The sequence below is a fragment of the Tenrec ecaudatus genome, chromosome 12 (assembly GCF_050624435.1).
Source record: "Tenrec ecaudatus isolate mTenEca1 chromosome 12, mTenEca1.hap1, whole genome shotgun sequence".
In the NCBI taxonomy this organism is placed as follows: Eukaryota; Metazoa; Chordata; class Mammalia; order Afrosoricida; family Tenrecidae; genus Tenrec; species Tenrec ecaudatus.
The window spans coordinates 17,172,728-17,198,234 of NC_134541.1; the positions used below are offsets into that span (position 1 = coordinate 17,172,728).

General features: G+C 46.8%; 1 protein-coding gene across 1 annotated transcript in view; it reads right to left on the bottom strand.

Moving 5' to 3' along the window:
* The window catches only part of STK4 (serine/threonine kinase 4), an 82,258-nt gene that overhangs the window by 16,575 nt on the left and 40,176 nt on the right, over positions 1–25,507 (bottom strand). The window contains exon 10 of the mRNA XM_075528706.1: positions 15,794–15,951. Within this exon, the coding sequence (XP_075384821.1) occupies positions 15,794–15,951 (158 nt within the window). The remainder of the gene's footprint in view (positions 1–15,793; positions 15,952–25,507) is intronic.

The following is a 25,507-nucleotide window of genomic DNA, read 5'->3' on the forward strand; positions in this document are numbered from 1 at the left end:
GGTGGTTTCGAACCTTTCACATCGCAACGCAGCACGTCACCACTCAGCAGCCAGGGCTCCTCTGGGCTCGGAGGGGTCTTTAGGTGTGCGCACGCAAGCTGTAAGGTGAGCAGGCGAGCACGCTGACCTGTGCACCAACCCTCAGGGATCCCCGACCCGGCACTGTTGGGTGGATTCCAACTCGTGACAGCCCCCGTGTGCAGAGGACGGCTTTCCAGCTGTGGCCTTTCAGAAGCACACTGCCAGGCCAGGCTTTGGAGCCGCCTCTGGGTTGAGGAAATCAGCAAGGACCGCATCCTCAAGCTTCAACCTTGTGGTTGGTAGACAAGAGCTTGGCACTCCTCATTCACCCAACACAGGCATTGGAAGAAACTTCCAACGGGGCCGGGAGGCAGCCGAGCCTGGAGATCATCCAGAGCCACGGGGGCAGTCTGAGGACAAGCTCCTCAATGCCAAGCACAGAGAGTGTGGGGTCAAAAGAATGTGGCGTGAAGAACTATTGTGTAACCCACAAAAATGATGGCTTAAAATGCTTTTAATGATGCTGGAAAATGTTTACAATGTGTTCGGTGGAAGATTATACATAGAGAATGAATGCAGTTGTATAAAATACATCCGTACAGAAAACGGATGGAAATACCTGGCGTGCAAACAGCGATGATGGCTGGGGGTGGGGGGTGGAAGGACTGAGTCATAGGTGACATTTTCTGTTAAGCTTGTCTTCTATTTCTAACTGTCTACGGGTAGTTGGGGGAAGGTGGGAGGGAGGGGTAGAGTGGCATTACAACATCCTAGAAGAACAAACCAACACTAATTTTTTTTTAATTTATCAAGAGTGTTACAAGCATTATCTCACTGGTACGCACCACAATCGTATGAGACAGGTTCTTGCCCAGGTGGCAGTGCAGGTGGTGAAGACGGGATATGAGCTCTAACCAAATGATTCCCGCCACGCTTCCACTGCATAGCGCCTCCCAACCTCAGGGTGGAACCTGCCTCCCTGCCTGCAAGCCATCTCCTGCACGAGGCAACCTAGCACATTAGGATACCAGGGCCACAACAGAAATGTCCGTCGGGAGACTAAGCTACTTGGGTAGAAGTTCAAAGGAGAGGGCCTAAAACCCAAACCAAGCTGGCTGTCACCGCACCATTCAGAGTCACAGCGGCCCTGCAGGACAGACAGAGCAGCACACTGCCCCTGCGGGCTGCCGAGGCTGGAGCGCTTCACAGGAGCTGAACGCCTCCTCTTCCTCCCACGAGGACCTGAAAGCACCGCTAACTGAAGCCAGCAAGTGGGGAGCATCACCAAGGGTAAAAACCGTGTCAGCAAAAGACATTCCAGCCAGAGCTAGCGAGCAGCCCAAGCGCAAGTGGAAGCTAGGAATGGCGCTAAGGCAGGTTCTGGAGGCCTACCAGTCTTCCACTCCAAAAGGAAGAAGCCTTTAAAGATGCACTCACTAAGACTCGGACTGAACAGATTTCTGCACCCCTCACACGCGTCTCCCCAAAATGTCCCCCAGCGAGCAACTAACAACTTAAGAGGAGAAAACGTATAGAAAATTCAAACACCCAGGACTGGAGGCCAAGCACTGGCCTCTGTGCCTGGTCTAGGAGGCCCTCTTGTGTCTTTTCAGCCCAGCCCCGCAGGCCTTGGTTAGAGAGAAGCCATTGTGCTTGGCAGACGGGCATCAAGCTCAAACGTACGATGGTTCAAATTCTGAAGAATCAGCCGATTTGAGATGCATTATAGTTAATGCCAAAACCAAGCTGGCGGCTGTGTTCACAGTTCCCTTCTGGGGGTCCTCAGGGCAGGAAAACTCAGAAACTCGGAGTTTGATGTGGAGACTTCCTATCTGTACAAACACTAGAATCCACCGAGATTCGCAAGACCCAGGATGCACCAGGCGCATTAATTCCTGGCTGTTGGGACAGTGGCGGGCTGTGTGGAAGATAAACGGGCTGTTACTTCCCTCCTCAGACCAGGGCCAGCTTCACAGCTTTGGATCCGATACTGACAGGAACACAAGCAAACATCCTAACACAACACACAGAGTGCTTGAAGTGCCTGTGTTCTTAGGGAAAATATACATATTTAATGGAAAAAATATATTTGGGGGGATTCTTACGATAGATGTTAAAAGTTCAAAGCCTTCCTCAAGAGGGGAACAGCTGACAGTGACACAGCCCATCAAATCCATCTGTTGTCTTTAGTTAACCGGCACTTTAGGACAGAGACGAGCTTCCCTCTGGGGTCCCTGGGTGTCATTTTTATGGACACAGACAGCCACGTGTTTCTCCTGCAGGGTGACGGGCGCGTTCAGAGTGTCAACCTTTTACAGACTTCACTGAGAGAATTCTTCAACATCAATAAGGGAAATTACAATTCTATAGAAATTCAGATAAAAGAGCACAAACTGCCAAGAATTTCTGTCACATACCAAACGAGACGGGAAGTTGGCAACGTGTACCACGATTGTCTATTTATAAAAGGTTTAGCCCAATAATTCCTCTTCCAGGAATTAATTCTAAAGACAAATACAGCACACAAAGATGGTCATGAAAATGAGGTTTATGAAGACGAAAATCCTGGACGTCGCCTACATGTCCAGGAACTGAAGAGCGGGGACATCAGAGCTCGCCCACATGTTTCTGGGGCCAGGGCAGGCTCACGGGCCTTTACTAAGATGAAAACAGGGAGTGGCGGGGCGGAACTGACGACGTGCTCATGCCCGCTGTCAGTCCAGCCACACAAATGCCACATGCTGCCACGTGGCTCTCCCTCCCCTGGCTGGCGCCCCTGCCTTGGGGCTGGTGAGCACATGATAGCCCAGGGGTAATCTCTGCTCCTGCTCTCTCGGCAACTGGCCACGCAGGAGCTCCTGAAGGCTCCTGGGCTCTTTCACAGTCCAGTAGCTACAGAGGAGCATCAGAGGAGCCACAGAATGGATGAGCTCTAACGTTGCCACCTCGTCCCCATCGAGTCTCAGCTGCAGCCAGCCTCGCATAGTCCCTGATGAAGAAAGTGGAGCGGGGAAGACCGGTCAGGGAGGCAGGATGAGGCTCTCCTGTGGGGTTTTCATGTTCCGAGAAGAACAATGGGGCGGGAGGGGATTCAAGGATGATACACAGGCACAATCCTGGACATCAGGTCTCTTCGACATGACGGTGCACAAAGCTCCAAGCGATGGCCAAACACCAGGAGCTTAATCTCCCTGTTTCTTAAACTCCTCAGATCAAGTGCTGAATTCTCATGAGACAGGGGTCACAAACACAAATGTTTTCGGGGGCCAGGGCAGGCTCAACAGACCAGATTGAAGACAAACAGTTAAAAAGACAACAGGAGGAGGTGGGAGTTGTGGGGAGCTGGGGGCTCATGCCCACCGCAGCCACCTACACTGCACAGATTCCTTGTGGCACGGCCAAGGATTCTAATGAATCCAGCAGTTGCTATGAGGATTTGAAGAAACGATGCTGAATTCACAGTACCAGCGCAGTGCTGGCACGTCCCACAGTAAAACTTCAGGGCAGCTGTGATCCTCATTAGCCACGCCACTGCAGGGCAGAGTTGTCACCGGTAATGTGGCAGGTTATACGTGGTATTTTTACTGCACGATCTTAATGCATCCCAGGGATGGCTTTAAATTAATCTGAGAATGGCTGGTGTTTATATTCACAGTCTTTGCAGCACTTCCAAGAGCAGAAAACCTCCACTTCAATCTGAATTGAAACGCTTCTTTTCCCAGTGCATGAAAAAGGGCTTTATGCTTGGTCCTGTCATCCCTGGGAAAATCCTAGGACTTCATTTAGGAACCTCGCCCTGACGGTATTTTAAATTCCAAGGACGCATCCATGGCTGAAGGCTGCACAATCCGAGAAGAGTCTTTGCTATGATTTTCCTCAATGAAGAAAGATAATCATAGAAGTGACCGGTGGGGGTCCCTAAAGTGGATCAGGGCCAGCCACCTTCCCACACAGCTGCACTATCAGAGCTCCAAAATACTTTGAGTAACAGCATGAATGGGTTACTTGTCCCGTTCTGACAGCACCCTGGCAGGCACAGAGAGAAACCATCCAGGGAAAGCAAACAGAAGGTTTCCAATGTTTACAGTGGTATGTTTGTCACTTAAGCCCTACACACAAGATTGTCACCACTGAACTAAGCTTTCCTTAAGTGTTAAATGAATACTTCAAACCAAGCATTTACGGAATAAAGCCCCAGTGGCTTCAGCTGGGTGCTCAACAAAGTTATGAAACGTGTGGGGCCTCCCTCCTACTTCCCCTCCGTGGTGTCCCAGCTCAGCCTCTTCCCGGTGGGCCGTCCACCGTTCCCACCCCGCAAGTATTACACCAGAGGCCTTCCACTGTGCAGGCACCCTGCTGAACACTTGAAACGCATTTGCTAATTTCATCTTCCCCGTAACTCAGATAAAGCTTATTTGCACCTGCATCCTAGATTAAGCAACTTGCCCAGGCTTCCTATCTGATCCGGGTGGACTCAAAGTCTATGTGGTTCTTGGCTAGTGTCTTACACAGAATGGAATTGTGTTTGCTTTATCTACTGAGCATCTACCCAGGCTCTCTCCCAGGCTTCCTGAACTCCTAGGAGTACTCTGCACAGTCTCCATCTCCAAGATCGACAAAGACCCGCAGAGTTCACAGACCCCTAAGGGCCTTCAATAGCATCTCTCACCCAGAAAGCTTAGGCGGCTTCCTATAGGAATACAAAACTGGCCCCAGTCACCCCGAATCCACTGCTCTTCCTGATTCTATCAAGCTGTCTTCTCTAAGGACACCAACACACCAAAGATACAGCAGGAAGGCCAGGCACTTCTCCAAATGCTTTGCCTGTCTTACCCAACTCTGATCTGGGGGTTGCCCAACATCACAATTGCAGCCAGTGTTTCCTACTCAAACTTGACCAAAGGGAACAAATATCTAAATCCACAACTATCAAATGTATAGTCCAACTAAGTGTTCCTGTACACCCAGATGAGTGGATATGACCACAGAGAAGTTCTGGAAAGTTTTTCAGATAATGCACAATGGGCTCCAATGCCGTAATCAGCTAGCACCACACTCTGAGCACTTGTGTGCCCCAGCAATTGGCTACGGGCTGGGCACCCAGAGAGAAAACCAGCCGCTGTGCCTGCATGTGATGAATGGCCTCTGACGCACACAAAGATGTACTGTCCTACAAGAAGGAAGGTCTTGGCACTCAGTCATCTGGATTGGATGCCTAACTTCCTCTCAGTGATTGGGTGCCATTAACCAGATGTCTCCTAGCGTCTCTGGGTCCCCTGTTAAACAGGGGGGTATTGGGCCGGTTGTACACGGATGTGGTGAGAGGTCAACACATTGACACAGTGCAAGCCTGGCAGTTAATTTCCCACAAGTGCGCCGTGACAATCCTCTAGATCACAACAGAATATCAGAAGTCTACACTGAACCTCCTCCTTGGACTTCTGCTCTGTTCAGAGTATGTCTCATAATTCAATAATGAAATAAAAGATGGTGGTTTTTAAAAGGCAAAATAAGAAACGATGCTCAATACATGGGGCAGAGGCACATGTGGAGCAGTGTGAAAGCAAGGGCTGGCTGCTTGCTAACCAGAAGGAAGGCTGGCAGTTGGAAGCCACATCGTGGCTCCCGGGACAGAGACTGGACTGTACAGACCACCGCCCAGCAAATGCTATGGGGCGGCTCTCCTCTGCCACACGGGCTGGCTACGAGTCAAAACCAACTGGTCCGTGTCCAACAAGACCAACAACAATACCTACAGCACCCAACCGGGACGGAAACGGGCTCACCATTCTCTAACAGAACACTACTCTAGTTCTGAAACGGCAATGGAGTTCACCTAGCCCCAGCCTACATGTCATCCGATCCTTTCTCCAACACCAGAGAAAAGTATGGCATGTGGTGTTCTGCGTATTTTACAGACTGAAAACCCGAAGTTCAGAGAGAAGAGGGAGTCACCCAAGTTCCCAGCGAAAGCCAGGGCCATCCACCGCTCTCCCGACATACTTTAGCATCCATTCTACTGGTCTGTCTTCGGCTGTCACCCTCGGCTTAAAGAAAACTTGCTTTATACAGCGCCAACCCCGCCCCTCGGCCCCCCACCCTTGATGTGTCCACGTATCACTCATGCTCCCCAGCTGGCAGCCTCTACCTTAAGGCCCTTTCAAAGAAAAGACCGCACAGAAGTGGTGAGAGGGTGACACCTTCTGGCAAGAGTGGGCTTCTGCAATGGAGACGCACTGAGGGCGTCAAAATTCAAAGAAAACATAAGAAGAAACCCCAACTACACAGGGTTTCCGAAGCTGTCAATCATTACGGGAACAGACAGCTCACTTTCCCCATGGAGCTGCTGGTGATTTTGACCTGCTGACCTTGCAGTTAGCAGCCTACCAGGGCTCCTGACCCATCTCCAGTCCTTACTATGCTGTGATCTGAGACTTGCATGAGGAGGGATCAAGAGTCAGGGCCGGAGGCCACGCAGACCCCCCCATGAGGCAGCTCTTGTGCACACCTTTCTCTAAGGTAACCACAGGATGTTCTCCACCAAGGTCAGAACTAGGCCAAGTGAAAGAAGCTGCCGGACTCCAGATATTGGATGTCAACACAGAGAAGGGAGGCAAAAATGAGAAGGGATGAGGCAGGATGTTGATGACGGAGCAGGCGTAGAGCTCAGCCAGTTCCGATGAGTGCGTGTCAGGACGCTCCAGGAGCGTTTCCGTGAGAAAGAAGGATCTCATTGAGAAATTGATTATCTGATGCATCCAAACATTCTGACAAAGGCCTAAAACTGGTAGAAATTTAGAGGTTATTTGGGATGATGATTAAAAAATAACCCCATGGAGCTGTTCTACGCTGTCACATGGGCTCACTGTGAGTGGAAAGCATCCCCACAGTGCCTAATGACCTGCAGGGACTCTGCTAGGCATCAGAGACAGGAGAGATCAATAAGCAAAGGCGGGAGTTTCAACTCAGTTCACCACGTCAGAGGTGAGTCACTTCCGGAAGAGAAAGAAACACACTTCTACTTATTGGTCCCTCAAGCCTCGCATTTGAGGGCAGGTCAACATTGAATTCCTCGTGCAGACTCAGATCTACACAGGGAATGAAGAGTTCAGAAATGAGGTTAACTATTCAAAATCACACAAAGTAACTGAAGGTCTAAAATAAGAGCCCTGGATTCCGGAGTATATACCGTGTGTATCAGGAATATCAGGTAAACGCCCAACAGCGGCACAATCGAGGGGAGGGGAGACAGGAGGGAAAACTATGGTAGGGCTGAGGGGTGTGTGTGTGAAGAGGCGCACTTCATTTGGAGGTACGCTGTGATACAAGCAACTCTTGGAAAGGTACAGGATGAAAAACCCCAGCCTGATGTTGAAGCTGAGCTAGGCTTGTTTCTTTCAGAGGCACTGAGCTACCTACCTAAGACAATAACTACTTTCAGAATACTCAGGGACGCTTCCTGTGTACGTAAACCGCTGCCACTGAGTTGCTACGACTCACAGCAGCCCGTCAGAGGGTCTCCCGGCAGGCTGTGACTCGGTCTGTGAGCACGTCCCCTCAACTTCTTCCCACGGAGAGGTGGGAGGGTTTGAACCATCACCTTTGCGGTCAGCAGGTGAACGCTTTCTTCTTTGAAAATCTCCCCCCTTGTCTTCTGACCATTTTGTCTCAGGAATATAGATTACTGAACTGTTAAGAATCCACGAGAAAAAAACGAAAAACAAAAACGTGAGGTCAGGCTGAGAAGAGTGAAGAAGTGGCTGACAGCTCAAAGGAAGAGGACAACGGGCAGAGGGCGCTGGGAGGGCGTGGACCTGGGGGAAAATAAGCTCACGTCTCCTAGCCGGAAAACAAGCCTTGCTTTCCAGCTCAATGATGAACGTGCCCTTGAAGCAGCCTTCCCGCCGACGAAGCGCAAACACTGGGGCAGAGAGCTGTTTGCTCCTTTCCTTCCTGACTCTGCGCTCGGATGGAAGGTCCGAACCAACCCTGCAGCGTGGCCCTGCCTGGAAAGAGAGCCCGAGGTTAGAGGTTCCAGGCTCTGATGACAAGGGGACACCCAGGCTTTTCAACACCAAGCTGGCAGCATGCAGACACCACGGGGATCTCACCAACACCCTTCACAGGGGCCGGCTGACTCATTTTCCCGAGACACAAGGGTGTCACGACAACATGCAAGTCTTCTTCGTTCATATAAACTGCACCAGATTTGGCCGAGCAACATCACTGATAATATCTACTTCTCGCTTTTTTTTAAAAAGAGTTACTCATGCCTAAAATATGAAACATGCTTCTCAGCACCAAGAAGTCAAAGCGGGGACCTTAGCCAGTCAAAGGCCCCGGGAGCTGTGAGGCCTGGGGAGGGGATGATTCAATGGCAGTGGGTTGGCTGGCCTGGGGAGGGGATGATTCAGTGGCTGTAGGTTGGCTGGGTTCGGTTGTTGCTTTCTGTTTGGGGGAGAAAGTTTTTGGTTTTTTTCCAATGGAGAGTGGTGACTGTGACTGCGATTCGTGGAGTTACGTCAGGGAGCTGGCTGAAAGAGCCACAATAATAAAAAAGAGCAGTAACTGTAAATTGTTTCATTTCCTGTTTATGAATAAACTTAGAAAGCAATCAACTCAAACCACCACAGACATCCTAAATGTCCACCAGCCAGAGGCTGGCACAGCCTCCTCTCAACGGAAAGCAGCAAGCACTAGCACAAAGCGCCGCAAACTACATTTAATTAAGGAAAAGCCAGAGGGAGGAGTCTGCACCGTAAACTACTCTAACTGAGAATGCAGGCACGAGCAGACACACTTGCCCATATATGACTTCTCAGCACAAGGGTGGGGAGGAACCGTAGGGGAGGGCAGGACAGGGGTAAAAGCTACATCTGAATAACTCTGCTTTGTAGATTTGCCTTCAGAACCAGACAAGTAGTTTACATGAATATAAAGCAACAAAGAAAAAGAAAGTGTTTAACAAAGGGAGCAGAAAGGAAGAACAGAGCCCATCTGTGTAGGGAGCGTGTAGCTTCGCCAGTCACACAGGCAGAAACCAATCCACGTGGCTTCAACATACAACGCTGGACCTGGCTGAGGGCAGAGGGGCGCAGCGCAGCCTGAAGCTGGGCCGGTCCTTGCCGCTGCTGGTCACGCGGTGAAAAGCAAAGGAGGATGTATTGCAGGTTCTGTTCTACATCACTGTAGTACCGTGCACATTGCAATGAAGCAAGTGCATACGAGAGTTATGCCTACACTAGACTGTATCTAGTGAGTGTGCAAGTGTTATGAAAAAGTGTGAAACCTGTGAGAATGGCCAAGATGAGACACATGGAGGCACAAAGCAAGCACATGATGTTGAAAGAATGGCGCTGGCAGATTTGCTCGACCACAGACCACAAGCCTTCAATATATTTTTTTAAGCAGTATCTGCCAAGCACAATAAAGCCAAGTGCAATACAAAAAGGTCTGCCTGGAACTACACTGGTTGTGCTGGGAACTGACACTGCATGGGGTGGGGAGGGAGACTCAGAGATAGCAGATCAAAGAGATGAAGGTTTCTGGTCTCGAACCTGCGCTGAAAGCAGCCTACAGACTCGTGAGTCTGTCTTTTTTTGTTTTAAGCCTTCCTAGTTTTGTCCATTGAAAAGGCTAGACAAACTTCCCCTAACCCAATGGAGCAGCACCCCTGGCACCCTCCTGATGGTCCCAGAGCAGCAATTCCCATTGGGAAGAACCAGAGCACTTTCAAAACATGGCGGCTTCCAGTTTGGAGCAGGAAGAGTACAAGATAACCCTGGAGCATCTTGTCATGGCAGAAAACAAGAAGCTATCAAATACTGGGGAGTGGGGGGAGAGGGAACACACCATTTCTCAGTAAACCTAATTTAAAATAGAAAACAATGCTGCTGTCCTATTAGGATGTGACCATTTGAATATAAAAATGACACAAAATATTTAAAAATCCAATCTTTTATAACAATACTAAAAATATTTTAAAATTGGTTACCTTTGAAAGATGCTAGAGAGCCAACCCATCATTTTGAAAGCTGGCAAGGACAGGGTGTCTGGAGAAGAGATCAATGACAGACTGTCTGTCCTTGAGCAGCCGTATCTTGGAGGATCTACATGATGGGAAGGGTTACGTTACAGAAGTGTTTCCACTGGTAAAGCGAGAGGAGCAATGACACACCACTACACTGAAACCTGGGAGCCAGAACTCGATGAGACCCGCCTCATTTTTCTGGGTCTGCTACATTAGTTTTCTGTCTTGATAGGGGGCAGCTTCTCACAGGTGCAATGCAGTGAATTTCACTGTGCAATGTGGTGAATTATATTTAATATGGTTCTCTAGCCATAGCCTTTCTTACTCCCACAAAAGGACATTTGTTTTCCTGATGGGCCTGGGGAAGAAGACCGGGAAGCTGTTGATCGGATCCCATTAGTCAGCTGTGAGTGACATGGTTAACTGTGTTGACAGACAGCTGGGTATAAAAGGAGCCCTCTCAGAAACAGGAAGGGGGAATCTCATTTCCAGAAGAGAGAAGAGCCAGGAGAGGAGCATGTCCTGGGGGCTCCAACATTTCTCTGCACTGAAGCTCTTAGATTCAGGAGGCAGCTTTGACACCAGAGGGGGGCCAGCAGCAGAGACAGGGCAGTGGACTTCCCAGCCACACAGTTAAGTGAAGCTAACTTTGGGGCAGGAGGTTGGCTTATGGAGTGGGGTACCTCTGGGCACAATTGGGGGAGCTGAGTTGCTGACCCTGGGTTGGGGCTGGATGCCTTTGATCAAGACTTCTACCAAATGCCATGTGGACATTTAATGGTGGTTCTAAAAGAACTGTGTAACATTTCCAAGCTGGCTAAAGGCCAGGCCAACAGGCTGAGGGCCAAAGAGGGACATGCCTGGGATAAAGGAAAAGAAACTGTCCTGACCAAACAACTGTATCCTGAGGACTTCTTGCCTTGGAACCCGCTTAACTCCCCCAATAAACCCCATAACTGTGAGCATCTGCGGTGAGTTCTGCGTGGCCACTGCAATGAATCAGAGCCCAGCGGAGAAGTTGAGTGCTGTGGGAGGGACAGGTTTGGAGGGTGGAGGCATGTCTGACCTCTGCTGTGTGGAAATCGGCCTTGGGAGCTAGAGGCGATCAGATGTGCCCTCCACATGTAAAGAGGCAGAGGAGAGACTGACTGGTGGGATTTAAGCAATTGGCTTATGGGATTACTGGTGCTGCTGACATGTCCAAAATCCACAGGCCAGGTAACAGGCTGGAAACCCCAATGGGATAGCTACGTCACAGCCTTGAGGCAGAATTCTCTCTCTCTCGCTCTGGGAAACCTCAGGTTTTGCTCTCAATAAACAGCCTTCAACGGACTGGCTGAGGCCCAACCACATTACTATGTTAGTCACCTCCAATATACCTGCAGAGCAGTATCTACACGAAAGCATGGGCAAATAGCTGGGCGACATAACCTGGCCGGCCAAGTTGACCCAGAGAATGAAGCAGCGGATTAAACTGTTAAGCCCTTAGCAAGAATCAAACTGGCACCAACTGCATACTTCACAACCACAGGGACCAGTGAACAATTAAAGCCCATTTCCTGAAGAATGTTCTTGATGAAGTAGTACAAACCTTTAGTTTTATAAAAGGTGAGCCTCTAAGCCCATTTGTAGGCCACTGGACATCCTCTTACAAACGATCTTGGGGAGGAGACGAGGCACTCAGGGTGCGACGGAGCAACGATGAAACATACAACTTTCCTCTAATTCCTAAATGCTCCCTCCTCCCCACTATCATGATCCCAATTCTACCTTAGAAATCTGGCTAGACCAGAGGATGCACACTGGTACATACAGAAACTGGGAACACAAATCCAGGGCAGATGATCCCTTCAGGACCATTGGTGTGAGTGGCGATACTGGAAGGGTGGGTTAGAAAGGGGGAACCGATTATAAGGATCTACATGTGACTTCCCCCCTGGGAAACGGACAACAGAGAAGGGGGGGAAGGGAGATGTCGGACAGGGCAAGATATGACAAAATAATAATTTATAAATTATCAAGGGTTCATGAGGGAGAGGAGAATGAGGAGGGAGGGGGGAAAATGAGGAGCTGATGCCAGGGGTTTGGGTGGAGAGCAAATGTTTTGAGAATGAGGAGGGCAACGAATGTACAGATGTGCTTTACACAATTGATGTGTGTATGGATTGTGATAGGAGTTATATGAGCCCCTAATAAAATGATTTTTTTAAAAAAGGTAAGCCTCTGAGTACATGCTTTTAAAACTGTTGTCTGGGATCAAATAGCAAGTGAGCAGACAGCCCTCTTGCCACATCCTGAAACCTGGTGGTTGTCTGGGGAAGCGCTTGTGCAGCGGGATTGTACACTAAACCAGATGCTGCTGCACTGACGTCACTTTGATTTGAAAGAACGGGCGACAGATGTGGCTGTTCAGACTTTGGTGTCAGGAAGAACAACTATTTGCTGATAAACTCCAAGCTGCCTAGCCAAACTTGGCATTGGGAAAATTTTATTCCACCACTTGGCGAGTTTCAGTTTTCGAAGACTTTTCTGATGGAATTGTTAGTGAAATTGAACCTCGGTGCTATATAATGAATGGAGTGCTAGGTGCCCTGCTGGCCCAGCGGTTAGGGTCTGACTGCTGACTGACAGTGTCAGCCATCTGAACCCACCAGCAGGCCCCGGGAGACAGATGAGGCAGTCTGCTTCCTGTGGGACTGACAGCCGGGGGACCCTAGCAAACAGGTCTATTCCGTCCTACAGGGTCACGATGAGGCGCAATCAACTGGACGGCACTGAGTCTGGTTTGCATTGAGCTTTATGAAGCAAATGGCCAACATTTGCAAGATCTGTGTAACTCAATGAACCAATATTTTCCAAACTACCAGTGCATGATGTTATCAAATCAAGTCTGAGTAAAAGTGGCATTCAAAGAACAGTAAGAAAAGTTCACTGGTGATGGCTTCAGATTCCACACTAACTAACAAACTAACCCCTAAGAAATCACCACTTGTTAAGTTTCAATGTTGGATCAAAGAAGAAACTCCACAATTGCCTGAAAAGACTATTAAAATACTTCTCCATTTTCCAATTACATGCTTTTGATAGGCCAGATTTTCTTCATATACTTCAATCAAGATAATACATTACAACGGACTGATTATGGACACAGAATTGATAATCCAGCCATCTTCAAGAAGCCAGACACTGAAGCGATTTGGGAATAAAAATGCTGATGTCAATCTCGTTTGTTTTTGTTTGCAAAAACATGGTTATATTTTATAAACAATAAATTTATATGAATTCATCTGATCAACTTATTATCTTGAATAAAAAGTGCCTCAGTTCTTAGTAATTCTGTAAGTACCAATAAATAGAACTCACGTAAATAAAAGCTCTTTGGGGCCCAGACACCATCAGGACACATTCTCAAAGACAGCAGTAAATAAAAGAGCCTCTGCTGCCACCATGCTTTTAAATTACAAATAAGGTAGTGATTCTCACTTCCCACCAAACATCTAATTTTTAAAGCATGTAACCCAAATACACAGCCTAATAAAAGCAAAAATAATGGACTACATCCCGACAGGTCAATAACGTGTCTTCATGGAAACCCACAGAAATCTCTTCTTACAATCAGCTTGCAGCCCTGGCACGGGAAAGAGGGGAGATAACGTTTCAGGACCACAGCCCGTTGTCATTCTCTTGGGAGAAAGCTCAAACTGATGTCCCTTCTCTACCACAAAACGCCAGTCGAAATGGCATCTTATTACCCAGAAAGTCTCAACACTCAATCTTGTCCAGGCTTTGTTACTTTCATCAACTTAATTCTGGATTAACATTTTAGTGGTTTTATACCCTGCTGGCCCCATCGTCTCACGACTTCATAGGGACACTAGGTCTCTGTGCTGCATTAGACATCTATTTTTAATTTCTCTGATACATCAAGGAAAAGTCTGAGAGCTAAATGTTTCCAAAAACACAGGGGCATGCCAGACACTAATTTCCTTCACTTGAAGGTCTCTCCTTACTCTTTCCTCACCACCCCCACACCCTCTCACCTCCAAAGGCAATTACTCAGTACTTCCCGACCCCACTCTATCCCTTCAGGCCTCCCCAGACACACTCCATTCTGTCTCCAATGCCCTTCCCCTCCTCCTCTGGCTGGAGAAGTCCTAAGCACTTTCAAAGGGAGGAGACTCGGAGGGAGGGAAAAAAAAAAAGAGGACCTGATGCAAGGGGCTTAAGTGGAGAGCAAATGCCTTGAGAATGATTGGGGCAGGGAATGTATGGATGTGCTTTATACAATTGATGTATGTACATGTATGGATTGTGATAAGAGTTGTATGAGTCCCTAATAAAATGTAAAAAAAGAAAAGAGGAGAAAAAAATGATTAGGGCAAAGACTGTACAGATGTGCTTTATACAATTGATGTATGTATATGTATGAACTGTGATAAGAATTGTATGAGCCCCTAATAAATTGTTAAAATTAAAAAAAAAAAAAAGGGAGGAGACTCCTCCATGCCTCCCTGGGGCTCTTGCGCCCTCTTCTGGGCTCCTACAGCATCTTCACAGGTACCTTACCAGCAGGATGTATCAGAACAGCCTCCAGAGAGGTCATCCTAAGAGGATGGGCCCTGGAGCCAAACTACTTAGGTTCAAATCCTTGCTTTGTCACTTACTATCTGTACAGCCTTGAGGAGACCCGGTGTCAGAGTGGGCTTTATGTTGGGCTGCTGTCCACAAGGGCAGCAGGTCACCCAACCCACCAGTCGTTCCTCGGGAGAGGAGGCTCGCTGCCTCCTCAGAGGAACAGCCTCGAGCGACTTCCTCTGGCCTTCCCAAGGTCTCTGCCATCAGTTGTATAAACTGTGGCGTTCCTGACACTTCACTTGAGTTAAGGAAGAATCACACCGTTTCCTAGGAAGGCAGGATTAGAAAGGCTTCTCAGAGACTAAAACCCAACGCCTAAAATAAGCTCTTTTGTAAACAACAGAATGATGAAAGCTGAGTAGCAAACTTTTGAATTTAAGGATAAAAAAAACCTAATTCCTGAAGAGAAAATTCTCTTCTTAAAAGCACTCAGAGAAGGAATGTAGATTCCTTACTTTCTCCCTGAACTTTTTTTATTGACTCTACTCATTAAAGCCATGCGAATAGTAATAAGTGTCTGTGGCTGAGGGAGTCTTTCCACAGCAGAGAAAGCAAAAACACACCCAGTTCTTCATAAGAAACTCTGGAACAGTTTAATAGCCATCCTCGAACAAAAAAAACAAAAAAAAAATCAGAACCTTCTCTGAGGACATTCAATTAAGAGCAGGGTTTGCAAAATAGCAGTCCCTGCAAACAAGCATCAACTAATTCTTAAATATAAAATCACAATCCTAAACAGAGCTCTAAATACGGCGGGAGCTTCATTTGATGGTAGAAGGTTTCTTTTACCACGAACAGTTTCAAACTTGACAAAAAGAAAAGTGGCAAGAGACTAAAGGATTTCTCGGTTCCCACCCCACCCCACCCCCCAAAAAAACCACCCCACCAGCCAGGGGCCGTGCAAGTGCTCCAGTGTCAGTCAAAACACTGCTCCCTCAAACTCAGATGGCGCGCAGGCTGGGAGCTGCTGCCAGGGGGGTTAGCAGAGACGCACGGTGCCAGGAGGAAAGGCCCAGACTCGTCCAGTGAGCGGACAGGGTTGGGTGTGTGATCTTTCAAATCGCGGCCTCCAGAAGTCATGGCCACCTGGCGTCCAACCCTACTTACAAACTCATAGTCTCCATCCTGCGGCACCTTCCAGTGGGAAGAGTTCCTCGGTGGGCCCGGCGCGCTCTCGCCAATGCTGTTGCCCTGGTGCGCCTTTTCTTTCTGCTCAAAGTACTCCAGGAAAGACGGCTTTGCAGGCTGCATGGTCTCGTCTCTTCCTAAAAACCCGGAGAAAGAGAGGGTGAAAAGGAGTTTCTCTTGGAACACAGTGAATGCTTTAACAGGCCTCTCCACTGACGGACTACCTACAGTCTCCGCATCAGTGGCGCTCCTTGTGAGGGAAAGGGTCCTTCAAAACCCTGGCCAACATCACAGGTAATGCACAAGCATTCAAAATATTTCTCCCAGAATTTAAGAGGATTCAGAGTTCCCCTAAAATCCATGCAAAGATCTCCCTCTTTTCTAGATACAAGATGATGCAATTATTTTGAATAAGTTCCAAGCAATATTCTCAGTCTGATAGTTATGGAAACAAAGACGTATTGGTAACGTCCAGTATTCGCCACAGGCACACGAGTAGGGAGGGACGGTGATATAGTACACAGGATAAGACAGCGATTTCCCTTGATAACCTCATGATCTACCTGGATTAAAGAAAGAAGTATGCATGAAAAAGAGACTACAAGTAAATCATAATCTAGCCAGTCACTCTATAAAACATTATGTAACTATAAAAATGTTATGAAATACAATACATTTGTAAATGTTACTTACAAATAGTTTACAGAGGGTAAGGAGAAAAACAAGATGTTAATATATGTGAGCTCAACTTTATAAGAATATAAGCATGAGACACAGAGAGGAAAATACAGAAAGAAAACAAGAAAATATTAGCAGTACCTGCCCTGATAGTTCTGCTTTCTGTTTACTTCCTTGTGTGTGTGTGTGTGTGTGTGTGTGTGTGTGTGTGTGTGTGTGTGTTTCAAGAGTGTACCATGTTTTAAATTCATAGAACTGGTGATACAAAGTCACATGCCCCAAACCTGGAACAAAGTGGAGCAATCTGGGAAGATTGGGAGTGGAGGCCTTAGGTTGGTCCTGAACAAAACCACCAGGGCAGAACCACAAGCCGAAAATAATAAGAGCGACAGAAAAAAATAATAAGTCTTACCACAACTGGCTTTCAAAGCTAGCTCACCTGCTCCAATACCTTTGTGCCTGTGCTCAACCTATTAGACTGCATCGGAAAGTACCAATGCTTTTTCCAGTTTTCTGTGAGCGTGTGGGCTTATACTGACCTTTCCCCTCAGTAACCACAGTAAGTCCAGAGTCCTCAAAAGTTGACTGGGGGGGGGGGGGTAGGGCGGGACAATGAGGGGGGTGTCTAGAAAATAAAGAGTGCTTCTCTTCTGGTACTCCAGTGCCAAGAAATCTAATCTCCTGACACTTGCCTAATTCCCAGCCAGCGCAGCGACATCTGCTACCTTTCTCACTGCCACCACTGCCAGGTTCAACAGCAGCCGATCCCGCCTCACTTACTTGGGATTAAATACAGCATGGCTAAGACCAGTCGGTGGGCATGTGGTAAACGAGAGTTTTGCTTTGTTTGCTCTCAGTATGATGGTTAAGTGCTTTTCATACTTATTGTGTTTAATTTTTAAATTAAAGCTATTGGTTCATAATATATTTCTAGAGGAATGGGTATCTGAGGAGACCCTGAGCGGGGCCTGTCAATTCTGATAGAGCTACTGATTACTGACACATCCATTATATGAGGGGGGTTCCAAAAGCGCTTGGAAAATGGTATTAAAAGATAATGGAATCTTTCCACACACTTTCAAAGCCCTCTTGGGCAATGCACTTTCACACAAAGTATCAGGATTACAAAGAGCAATCAGGTGACCAGAATGGAAAGTCCAGATATAAAACAGAACACCCAATGGCGACCTAGCCGTTTGGAAAAAGATGGAAGTGGATCCATCCCTCAAACCTTAAACCAAAAAAACTCCAACTGGATAAGAACTCTAACTGTAAATGAAAACCCTGTAATAAAGCCTAGAGGAAAACGTGTGTGAATTCAGTTAAAACCTGAATTTCTAGCTTGGACAAAAATCCAAATGCAATGAACTCAAAGAGAAAATCTATGTGTGGTAAAAACATCATATATATTTAAAATAACAGGCATTTATATGTACTATAGGCAAGAAATTATGTGACAATCTGAAAATTGGTAATTCAGAAAATAATGGTAACAAATACCACCACGTTTTAAAAAAGAAAAGTTTAAGGAGTATTTATATATGACAGCAGTAAGCTCCCAATAAAGAACTCTTTTTTAAAAATCTTTTAAAAAAAGGTCAAAAAGTAAGTTAAAGACTTGAGAAGAGAGCAAGCACACAGATATCCAATCAACCCTTAAGTGCATGAAAACATGCTGGGGTTCACTCACGGTGACTCAGGCTACTCGGAGCTGTTACCCCTGAATTCCATACCCGAAACCCGAAAACGTGCCCATCTGTGGGAAAAGGATGCAAAAACGCTACAACACCTATAAAGGGGACCTGATAGATCTAAATATAAAAGTGTACAACGGGGCATCTATCTGTACAAATAAGGGCACTTTGTGGAAAAAAGAATGAAATGATGATGAAATTAATCCACAACTTTATAAAAGCCCCTCCATCGCCAAGCTTTCTTCACTGAGAGGTCTTGAAATCAGGACACTTCATTAGCAGGAAGCGCAATTAGCACCCAGGTTTCCAAATACCATTACCCACTAAAAGAAACTCAAGTTTCTTTTTTTTTTCCATATTCCACATTCACTTTTCTTTTTTTTTTATTTGAACATTTATTTTATGTTTTTTTTTAATTTTAACAATTTATTAGGGGCTCATACAATTCTTATCACAGTTCATACATATACATACATCAGTTGTATAAAGCACTTCTGTACAGTCCCTGCCCTAATCATTTTTTTCTCTTTTCTTTTTTTACATTTTATTAGGGACCCATACAACTCTTATCACCATCCATACATATACATACATCAATTGTATAAAGCACATCCATACATTCCCTGCCCCAATCATTCTCAAAAGCATTTGCTCTCCACTTAAGCCCCTTGCATCAGGTTCAAGTTTCTTTAAAAAAAAAAAGCTGCTTTCTGGCCTAGGGCAGGAAAAGTACAAAGTGGTCCTGGAACATCTTTTGTCCCCCCAAAGTCAGCAAGTATTCAAGAACTTATGGGGACATCTTCAAAGGCCACCTTGAGCTTCCAAATGAATGAAAGTGAACTGGTGCGCTCCAAACGTAGGGAAGCCTGGGAGAAGCGCCAATATGGACTTTGTTAGAAAAATCACCATATGACAATTGTATTGCAGGTGCAAAAGAGACCATTCCCTTCTTTTAGGGGTAGTGGTGGTGTGGTGGTTACACACTGGGGTGGGATTCGTATGGTCGGCCGTTTGAAACCACCAGCAGCTCTGAAGGAGAAAGACTGTGACCGTCCTGGAAACCCACAGGAGTCTCTATGAGTCAGCACTGACCCCAAGGCAGTGAATTTGGTTGTTTTTTTAGGAAACACAAACAAAAAGGATATTTCCTAACTTAGGAAACACCACAAAACCACTAAGTGTTTAAGAGTAAGTTACAAGGATCATGCATCATTCTCTCATTACTTCTGGGACTTCATGTCCGTTTGTCCATCCTCCTGTGGCTACAGGGAGAGAAGAGAGGAGTTGACCAAGAGGGGCAGCTCCTAGAAAATGCTCATTTCTCTTCTCCTGCGGAATTTTTACAAACAAAAGGGTTTCAAAAAAGGGATCATTGTACACAAAATGAGAAGCAGTGACCACGACTATCAGACGCTGACGGTTCCCCAGTCATCCCTCCCCGTCGCACGACTGCGGGGCCACTGCAGCACCCCCACACCTTTCCACCAAGGCTGACACGCAAAAGGCACCATTTCTGTGACCTAGTTCCCCATCATGTCACAAAGACTAAGAGCATGTGCAACCTGGCATTTGGACATCGGCCTAGCTTCTTTCTGTCAGTGAAGATGAGCAAGTGAGAACATTCGCTGTCTCCATCTCTGAGTTTCCCTCTTGTGTGGAAGACAGCATTTCTGATATTTTGGGAGCTGAAACATTAACGCTTCTTTGTCTCTTTCAACAACCACAGGTAAGAAATGGGAAGTGCTGTCTAAAAGGTCTTTGCTTCCTCTTTGGATCTCACTACGAGGGATCTTATTACACCTGACACTAATTAAAATGCAAAGTTCCAAAAGTTACAGCGAGTTCTGTTAACAAGAAAAATGTAAATCTAATCACACACTCAATACGCAAAGTTATATATCTAGTTATAGTGAAATGATTAGCTGAAAGGTGGTAACAGTTTACCAATAAAAACAATAATAATAAAGCTAAAACTGATTTTGGAGGCATTATATAATACACAAGACAAATCTCTAGCCTTGCTTTTCAGATATCTACGTTCTGGGTCTGATTAGCTGATCTTGGAAAAATCACAGGTTCCCAATCTACAAAAAAAAGAACACTGGACCAGATTACTAGGAATGTCCCTTGCTGCACTGAAAATCCCATGATTCTATTACGTTACAGCAGCTTATGAAAACACATTCATGTCCAGCTACTGATAACCATCCAGATAGCTAGGTGGAAGTTATGACAATATTTCATGTAAGCAAAGCTGAAGAGGTGAATGAATCTACAGGTAGGGAAGCCACCTCAATGGGCAAGCAACAGCCCAGATTCACCTGCAATCAAGTAATGCCTGTCTTTAGTGATTCTGGAAATTAACTGCTTACACTACACAGCTTCTCTATGTGTGAGATTGTATCACTATTTGGGGTGGTTACATAATCTGGTGTCAATTTGGGACTTGAGAGGATTAAGAGTGAAGGGGTGGAGTCTAGCCTGTCAATCAGGTGATAGCCAATGAGGCCTCTGTGTGGGCCTGGCCTTCTCCTGAGGATTCTGGGAAATCCTGATTTTCCTCCTTGGAGGGGGGAGACAATTTCTCTTTCTGCTGACGTCCTGAGACATCCCTGAGAAGCCACATGGACCTACCCTGATGCAGCCCTGGGAACTGGAGGAGCCACGTAGAGGCCCCTGCCAGTGCTGAGATGCTTACAACGCCAGTGGATCCAAAGACTTTCTACCCACTGGCCTGTGATCGTCCTGCATTCAGTATCATTGCATGTGTTTCGTGAGTCTGAAGAGGGCTTTATAAATTGGTATCAGACATATGGGCTTATATCGGACTTATGGGCTTAGACTGGACTAGATTGGAAAGCTTTCTTAATGTACAATTACCCTATATATCAAAGTCTCTTATACACATACTCTCTCTTATACACGAGTTTCTGTGAATTTGTTTCTCTAGTCCACGCGGACTAACACATTGTTGCAGTTTATTGATATGGAGATTTTAAACGCCCCTGCTGTCAAGTCAATTCAGGCTCATAGAAATCCTATATAGAGCTTCTGAAACTGTGAACTTTTACACGAACAGGGAGCCTCAAGAGCAGTTTGAACCACCGACCTTGAGAACAGTCCAGTGCTTATCCAGCAGCACTACCGGGGCTCCTGACGGCAGCGCTCCTTAACAACACTGTGATTAAACTGCAGCCCTGCTGAGTCTGAGTACACGATTCCTCCTGGCATTCATGCGCTTGAGTAGTCCTCTCGCGTGATGACTCGGAACTAGGCCAGGCTCTGACCAACGAGACTGTAACAAATGTACTGACGGGGAGGAGAGACTTAAAGTGCACTTGGGGCCTGCAGGGTGGTGAGAGGCAAGTCAACAGCTGTCTCAACTACAGCCTTCATAAATCAGCCAGCGCCACCTGCTATCCTACCAGCTGGGTGGGCACAGAGGGAGGGAGCCAGCCAGCCAGCCCAGCTAGCTAGAACTGCCTGGGCAACCTACAGAATCCAGAATTCAATAAAATCATGGAGGCTAATTTTAAGGTGTTGTGGTTACACATTGGGCTGCTAACCACAAGGCCAGCAGTTTGAAACCACCAGCCAGCTCTTCAGGAGAACAATGAGGCTTTCTACTCCTATAAAGAGTAACTCACAGCGGCGGTTGTACCCTGCCCTAGAATAGGGTCACGACGAATCAGAATTTACTCTATGGGAATGGGTTTGAGTCGGGGGGTTTGGTGCCATGGCTAAAGCACTAGGCTGTTAAGCAAAAAGTCGGCAGTTAGAACCCACCAGCGGCTCTGGTGTGGCAGTCTGTTTCCATCAAGATTTATGGCCTTGCAAACCCCACAGGACAGTTCTACTCTGTTCCATGTGTTTGTTGTAAGTTGGAATCAACTCAATGGCAGTGGGTTTGGTTTGACCTTTTGTGGTTGTTTTAAACCATTAACTTTTGGGGTAGCTTGTCCTACAGGAAAAATTACTGATACAATGTCTGTCTCACACACACACACACACACACACACACACACACACACACACACACCTATGACTATAAGAGTTCTAGACGTTCAGAACTCAGGTTAAGTTCAATTAACATTTGCTGAAGTTTCACGCTCTCTAGTAGGTGCTTCCAAATGAAGTTCTCATCTAACCTCGGGTCCATCATTTGGTGTGTGTGTGTGGGGGGGGGGGAGTTGTTCACTTCTTAAGACACCTAAACCCGTGGCCGTCTAGCGGATCCCGATTCATTATAGGACAGAATAGAACTGCCCAATAGGGTTTCCAATGCTGTAATCTTGACAGTAGCAGACTGCCACATCTCTCCTCCACAGAATGGCTGGTAGGCTTGAACCACCAACCTTTCCATTGGCACGTCAATGCTTAACCACTGTGTCACCAGGAATCCTTCATTAGACACCTACCAATGTACTCAAAGAACCTATGGAGGCAAATATTCTTCACTTTTTTTTAATCATTTTATTGAGAGCTCTTGCAGATGTCATAATATTCCGTAATCCAAATGAATTGAGCCTAACTGCTCAATTGCGCAATTGCTACTACAATCAGTTTCAAAACATTTTTCTTGAACTCTTTGATATCAGTTCCCCTTTATTTTTACATGTTATATGTGGGAAGCATGTCTAAGATCTCACAGCTGGTAACTGGCTAAGACAGGGTTTAACCCCAGCGGTCAGGTGGCACAGTGGTTCCATGGCCGGCTGCTAACTGAAACCCCCGGCCGCTCCACCAGGGAGAAAGGCTAGACTTGCTACTACAGAGTTACAGTCTCGGAAACCCACAGGGACAGCTCTACGCTCTCCCTTAGCGCTGACTCGGTGGCAGTTGAGTTGGGTGGGCTTGGTTTGGGGTTGGGTATGAAGGTTGGTGAGCTGCACTTCATCCTGTAAAACTCTCTGAAATCCAAAGGAAGATTCTGACCATATTGGAATGGCCCTTAAGCTGAGTGTAGAAGGAGTGAGGGGGATGGAGCTTTCCCAGGCATCTTATCTTTGAACTCTTCTTTCAGAGCCCTCCCTCCGGCTAGCTGATCAGGTTGGCAGGGCTGCTGCTGCCTGTGGGTCCTGAAAAGCTTTGGAGATTCAGCTCTGGGCTGATCAAAGGCAAGGCTGTCCCAAGGCTTTGGCTGGCCCAGGGACTTTTTGTTTCAACTTGAGCTTGGGGATTTCTTAAGATGCAACCCAGTCAATGAAGGCGCTGCCCTGAATGATAATAGAAGAAAACCCAAATCCACTGGGAGAATGGACTAAGCAGAAAGCAAGGCTTTGGAACACACCACAGCCTGCTCTGACTCTTTTACCTGACCCGAGAAAGGCTTGAACCCCTGCACAAGGAGAGCTCATTTCCTTTGAAGCAGCATCTGGCAGGAAGGCAGACAATCAGTCAAACCCCACAAAGTCGAATTCATAAGCAAGCCAGCCCGCTGTGTTTCTCTGAAAATGCCAGCTGAAGGCTGGGAGGCTTGGAGCCCACAATGCCCAGCAGCCGACGAGTGGGAACGGAGCGCGTGGTGGATCCTCACATACAAGACGCAGAACAGCAGTGAAGCAGGTGCTACGGCAGGGATGAACCTTGGTAAAAGTAGCCAGCCCCCAAATTACAGGGTCCTTTTGGTACGGAATGCCCAGAATAGGCAAATCTACAGACACAGAGAGGAGGTGTGTCCTTGCTTGGCATGAAGATTCTGGATAAACAGAACGTGGTACACGCACACCACAGAATATTATTCAGCCATAAAAAGGAATGACACATTGACAGATGTGAGAACTGGATGAACTCTGAAGGCATTCAGCTTAGTGCAAGGCAGATACAAAAGGTCGCCTGGCCTGTGATGTATTAAAACATTCCCAGGCCAGGCCAAGCCACAGAGACGGAAAGTGGATCAGTGGCTACCAGGGCTGGGGAGAGGGCGGGGTGGGAAGTGACTGCTAACAAGGGCGTGGGTTCTGTTTGTGGGGAGGGAATGTCTGGAATGCGACAGTGGTGACAGCTGCATAACCTTGTAGGGACGGTGAAAACTGCTTCACTGCGGGATTAAGCACTGTGCACGATGAGGGCTGGGACATGTGACTTGTAATTCCACTTCAAACGGCGAACTTTTGAAAATTGGATTGTGGTGACGGCTGAACAACTCGGGAGACTCTAAAAGCCACTGCCCGGTACACTTGAAAGGCGCGTGTTGTCATGCTATGGAGGTTAGGCGGAAACCTTGGAGAGCTTTGTTTTTCCGGGACGCCCAAGCTTTCTTGGCTCCTTCATCAGGGTGCAGCCTTACCGCTTTGTCTATCGCTCTGTATTAGTGGGAAAGGTTCTGCCTTTTCCATCTCTGACAGGCTTTCGCCTTACACAGGTTTTGCTATATATCAATTATGCAATTTTTAAAGCTAGGTTTTCTCCACTCTCCAAAAGTAGAGGGTTCCAGTGAAATCAAGTAGTGTCAAGAGAAGAAGAAATTACCATTCATCCACGTGAAAAAGTGTTTGCATGTTCGGAGACCCTTCCACCAAATCATACCAAGTACCACATACAACCTAAAATGACACACATAGTTAAAAAAAAAAAAAGACACCAACAAAGTCACTTCAGTAGTTTTGAAGGTTCTCGCTAGGTGTAAATGTAAATAGTATACCGTATATACTCGTGTATAAGCCGAGTTTTTCCGCACATTTTTTAATGGTTTTGTGGTAAAATTAGGTGCCTTGGCTGATAATCGGATTGTCTTGTACTCGAGTATATACGGTATGTTCAACACCCGCTCTTCAAAGCTCTCAGCTAAGTCCCATTTTATGCTAAGGGTAACACCTTTATGTGCTTTCCCATCCTTTAGGGCACATTTTGCTAACAGACACACCACACAAGTCAAGATACGGAGCGGATGTTTCACAGACACAGTAAGGCAATGGAGGCTGGATGCCAAGTGTAGTCCCTGGGCAGGTAACCTAGCAACGCCACGCTAGATGCTGAGGCTGCGGACCAGCTTGCTGCAATGCTTGTTTTGACAGATTCTGGTGGGGTTTTTTGTTTTGTTTAGTTTGTTGGGTTTTTTTTGTTTTGTAAAAGCAAATCCTCTTCAGATTGCTTTCTGGCAGCAAACAAGTACTAAGGTGGGTCTTTCATAAAAGGTGGCGTAAAGCAAACTTTCATCAACCAACAACCAGGGACACGTGCATTTCTGAGCTCGCCCCAGGGCCCAGGCGGGCCTAGCTGGGGAAGAGCTCGACAGGGCCGGAAGCCCGTCTCTCCCTTTGGAATGGAATTTACTGGACTTTACATGTCAGGCCCTTCCATTTCACACATTTCAGACTGT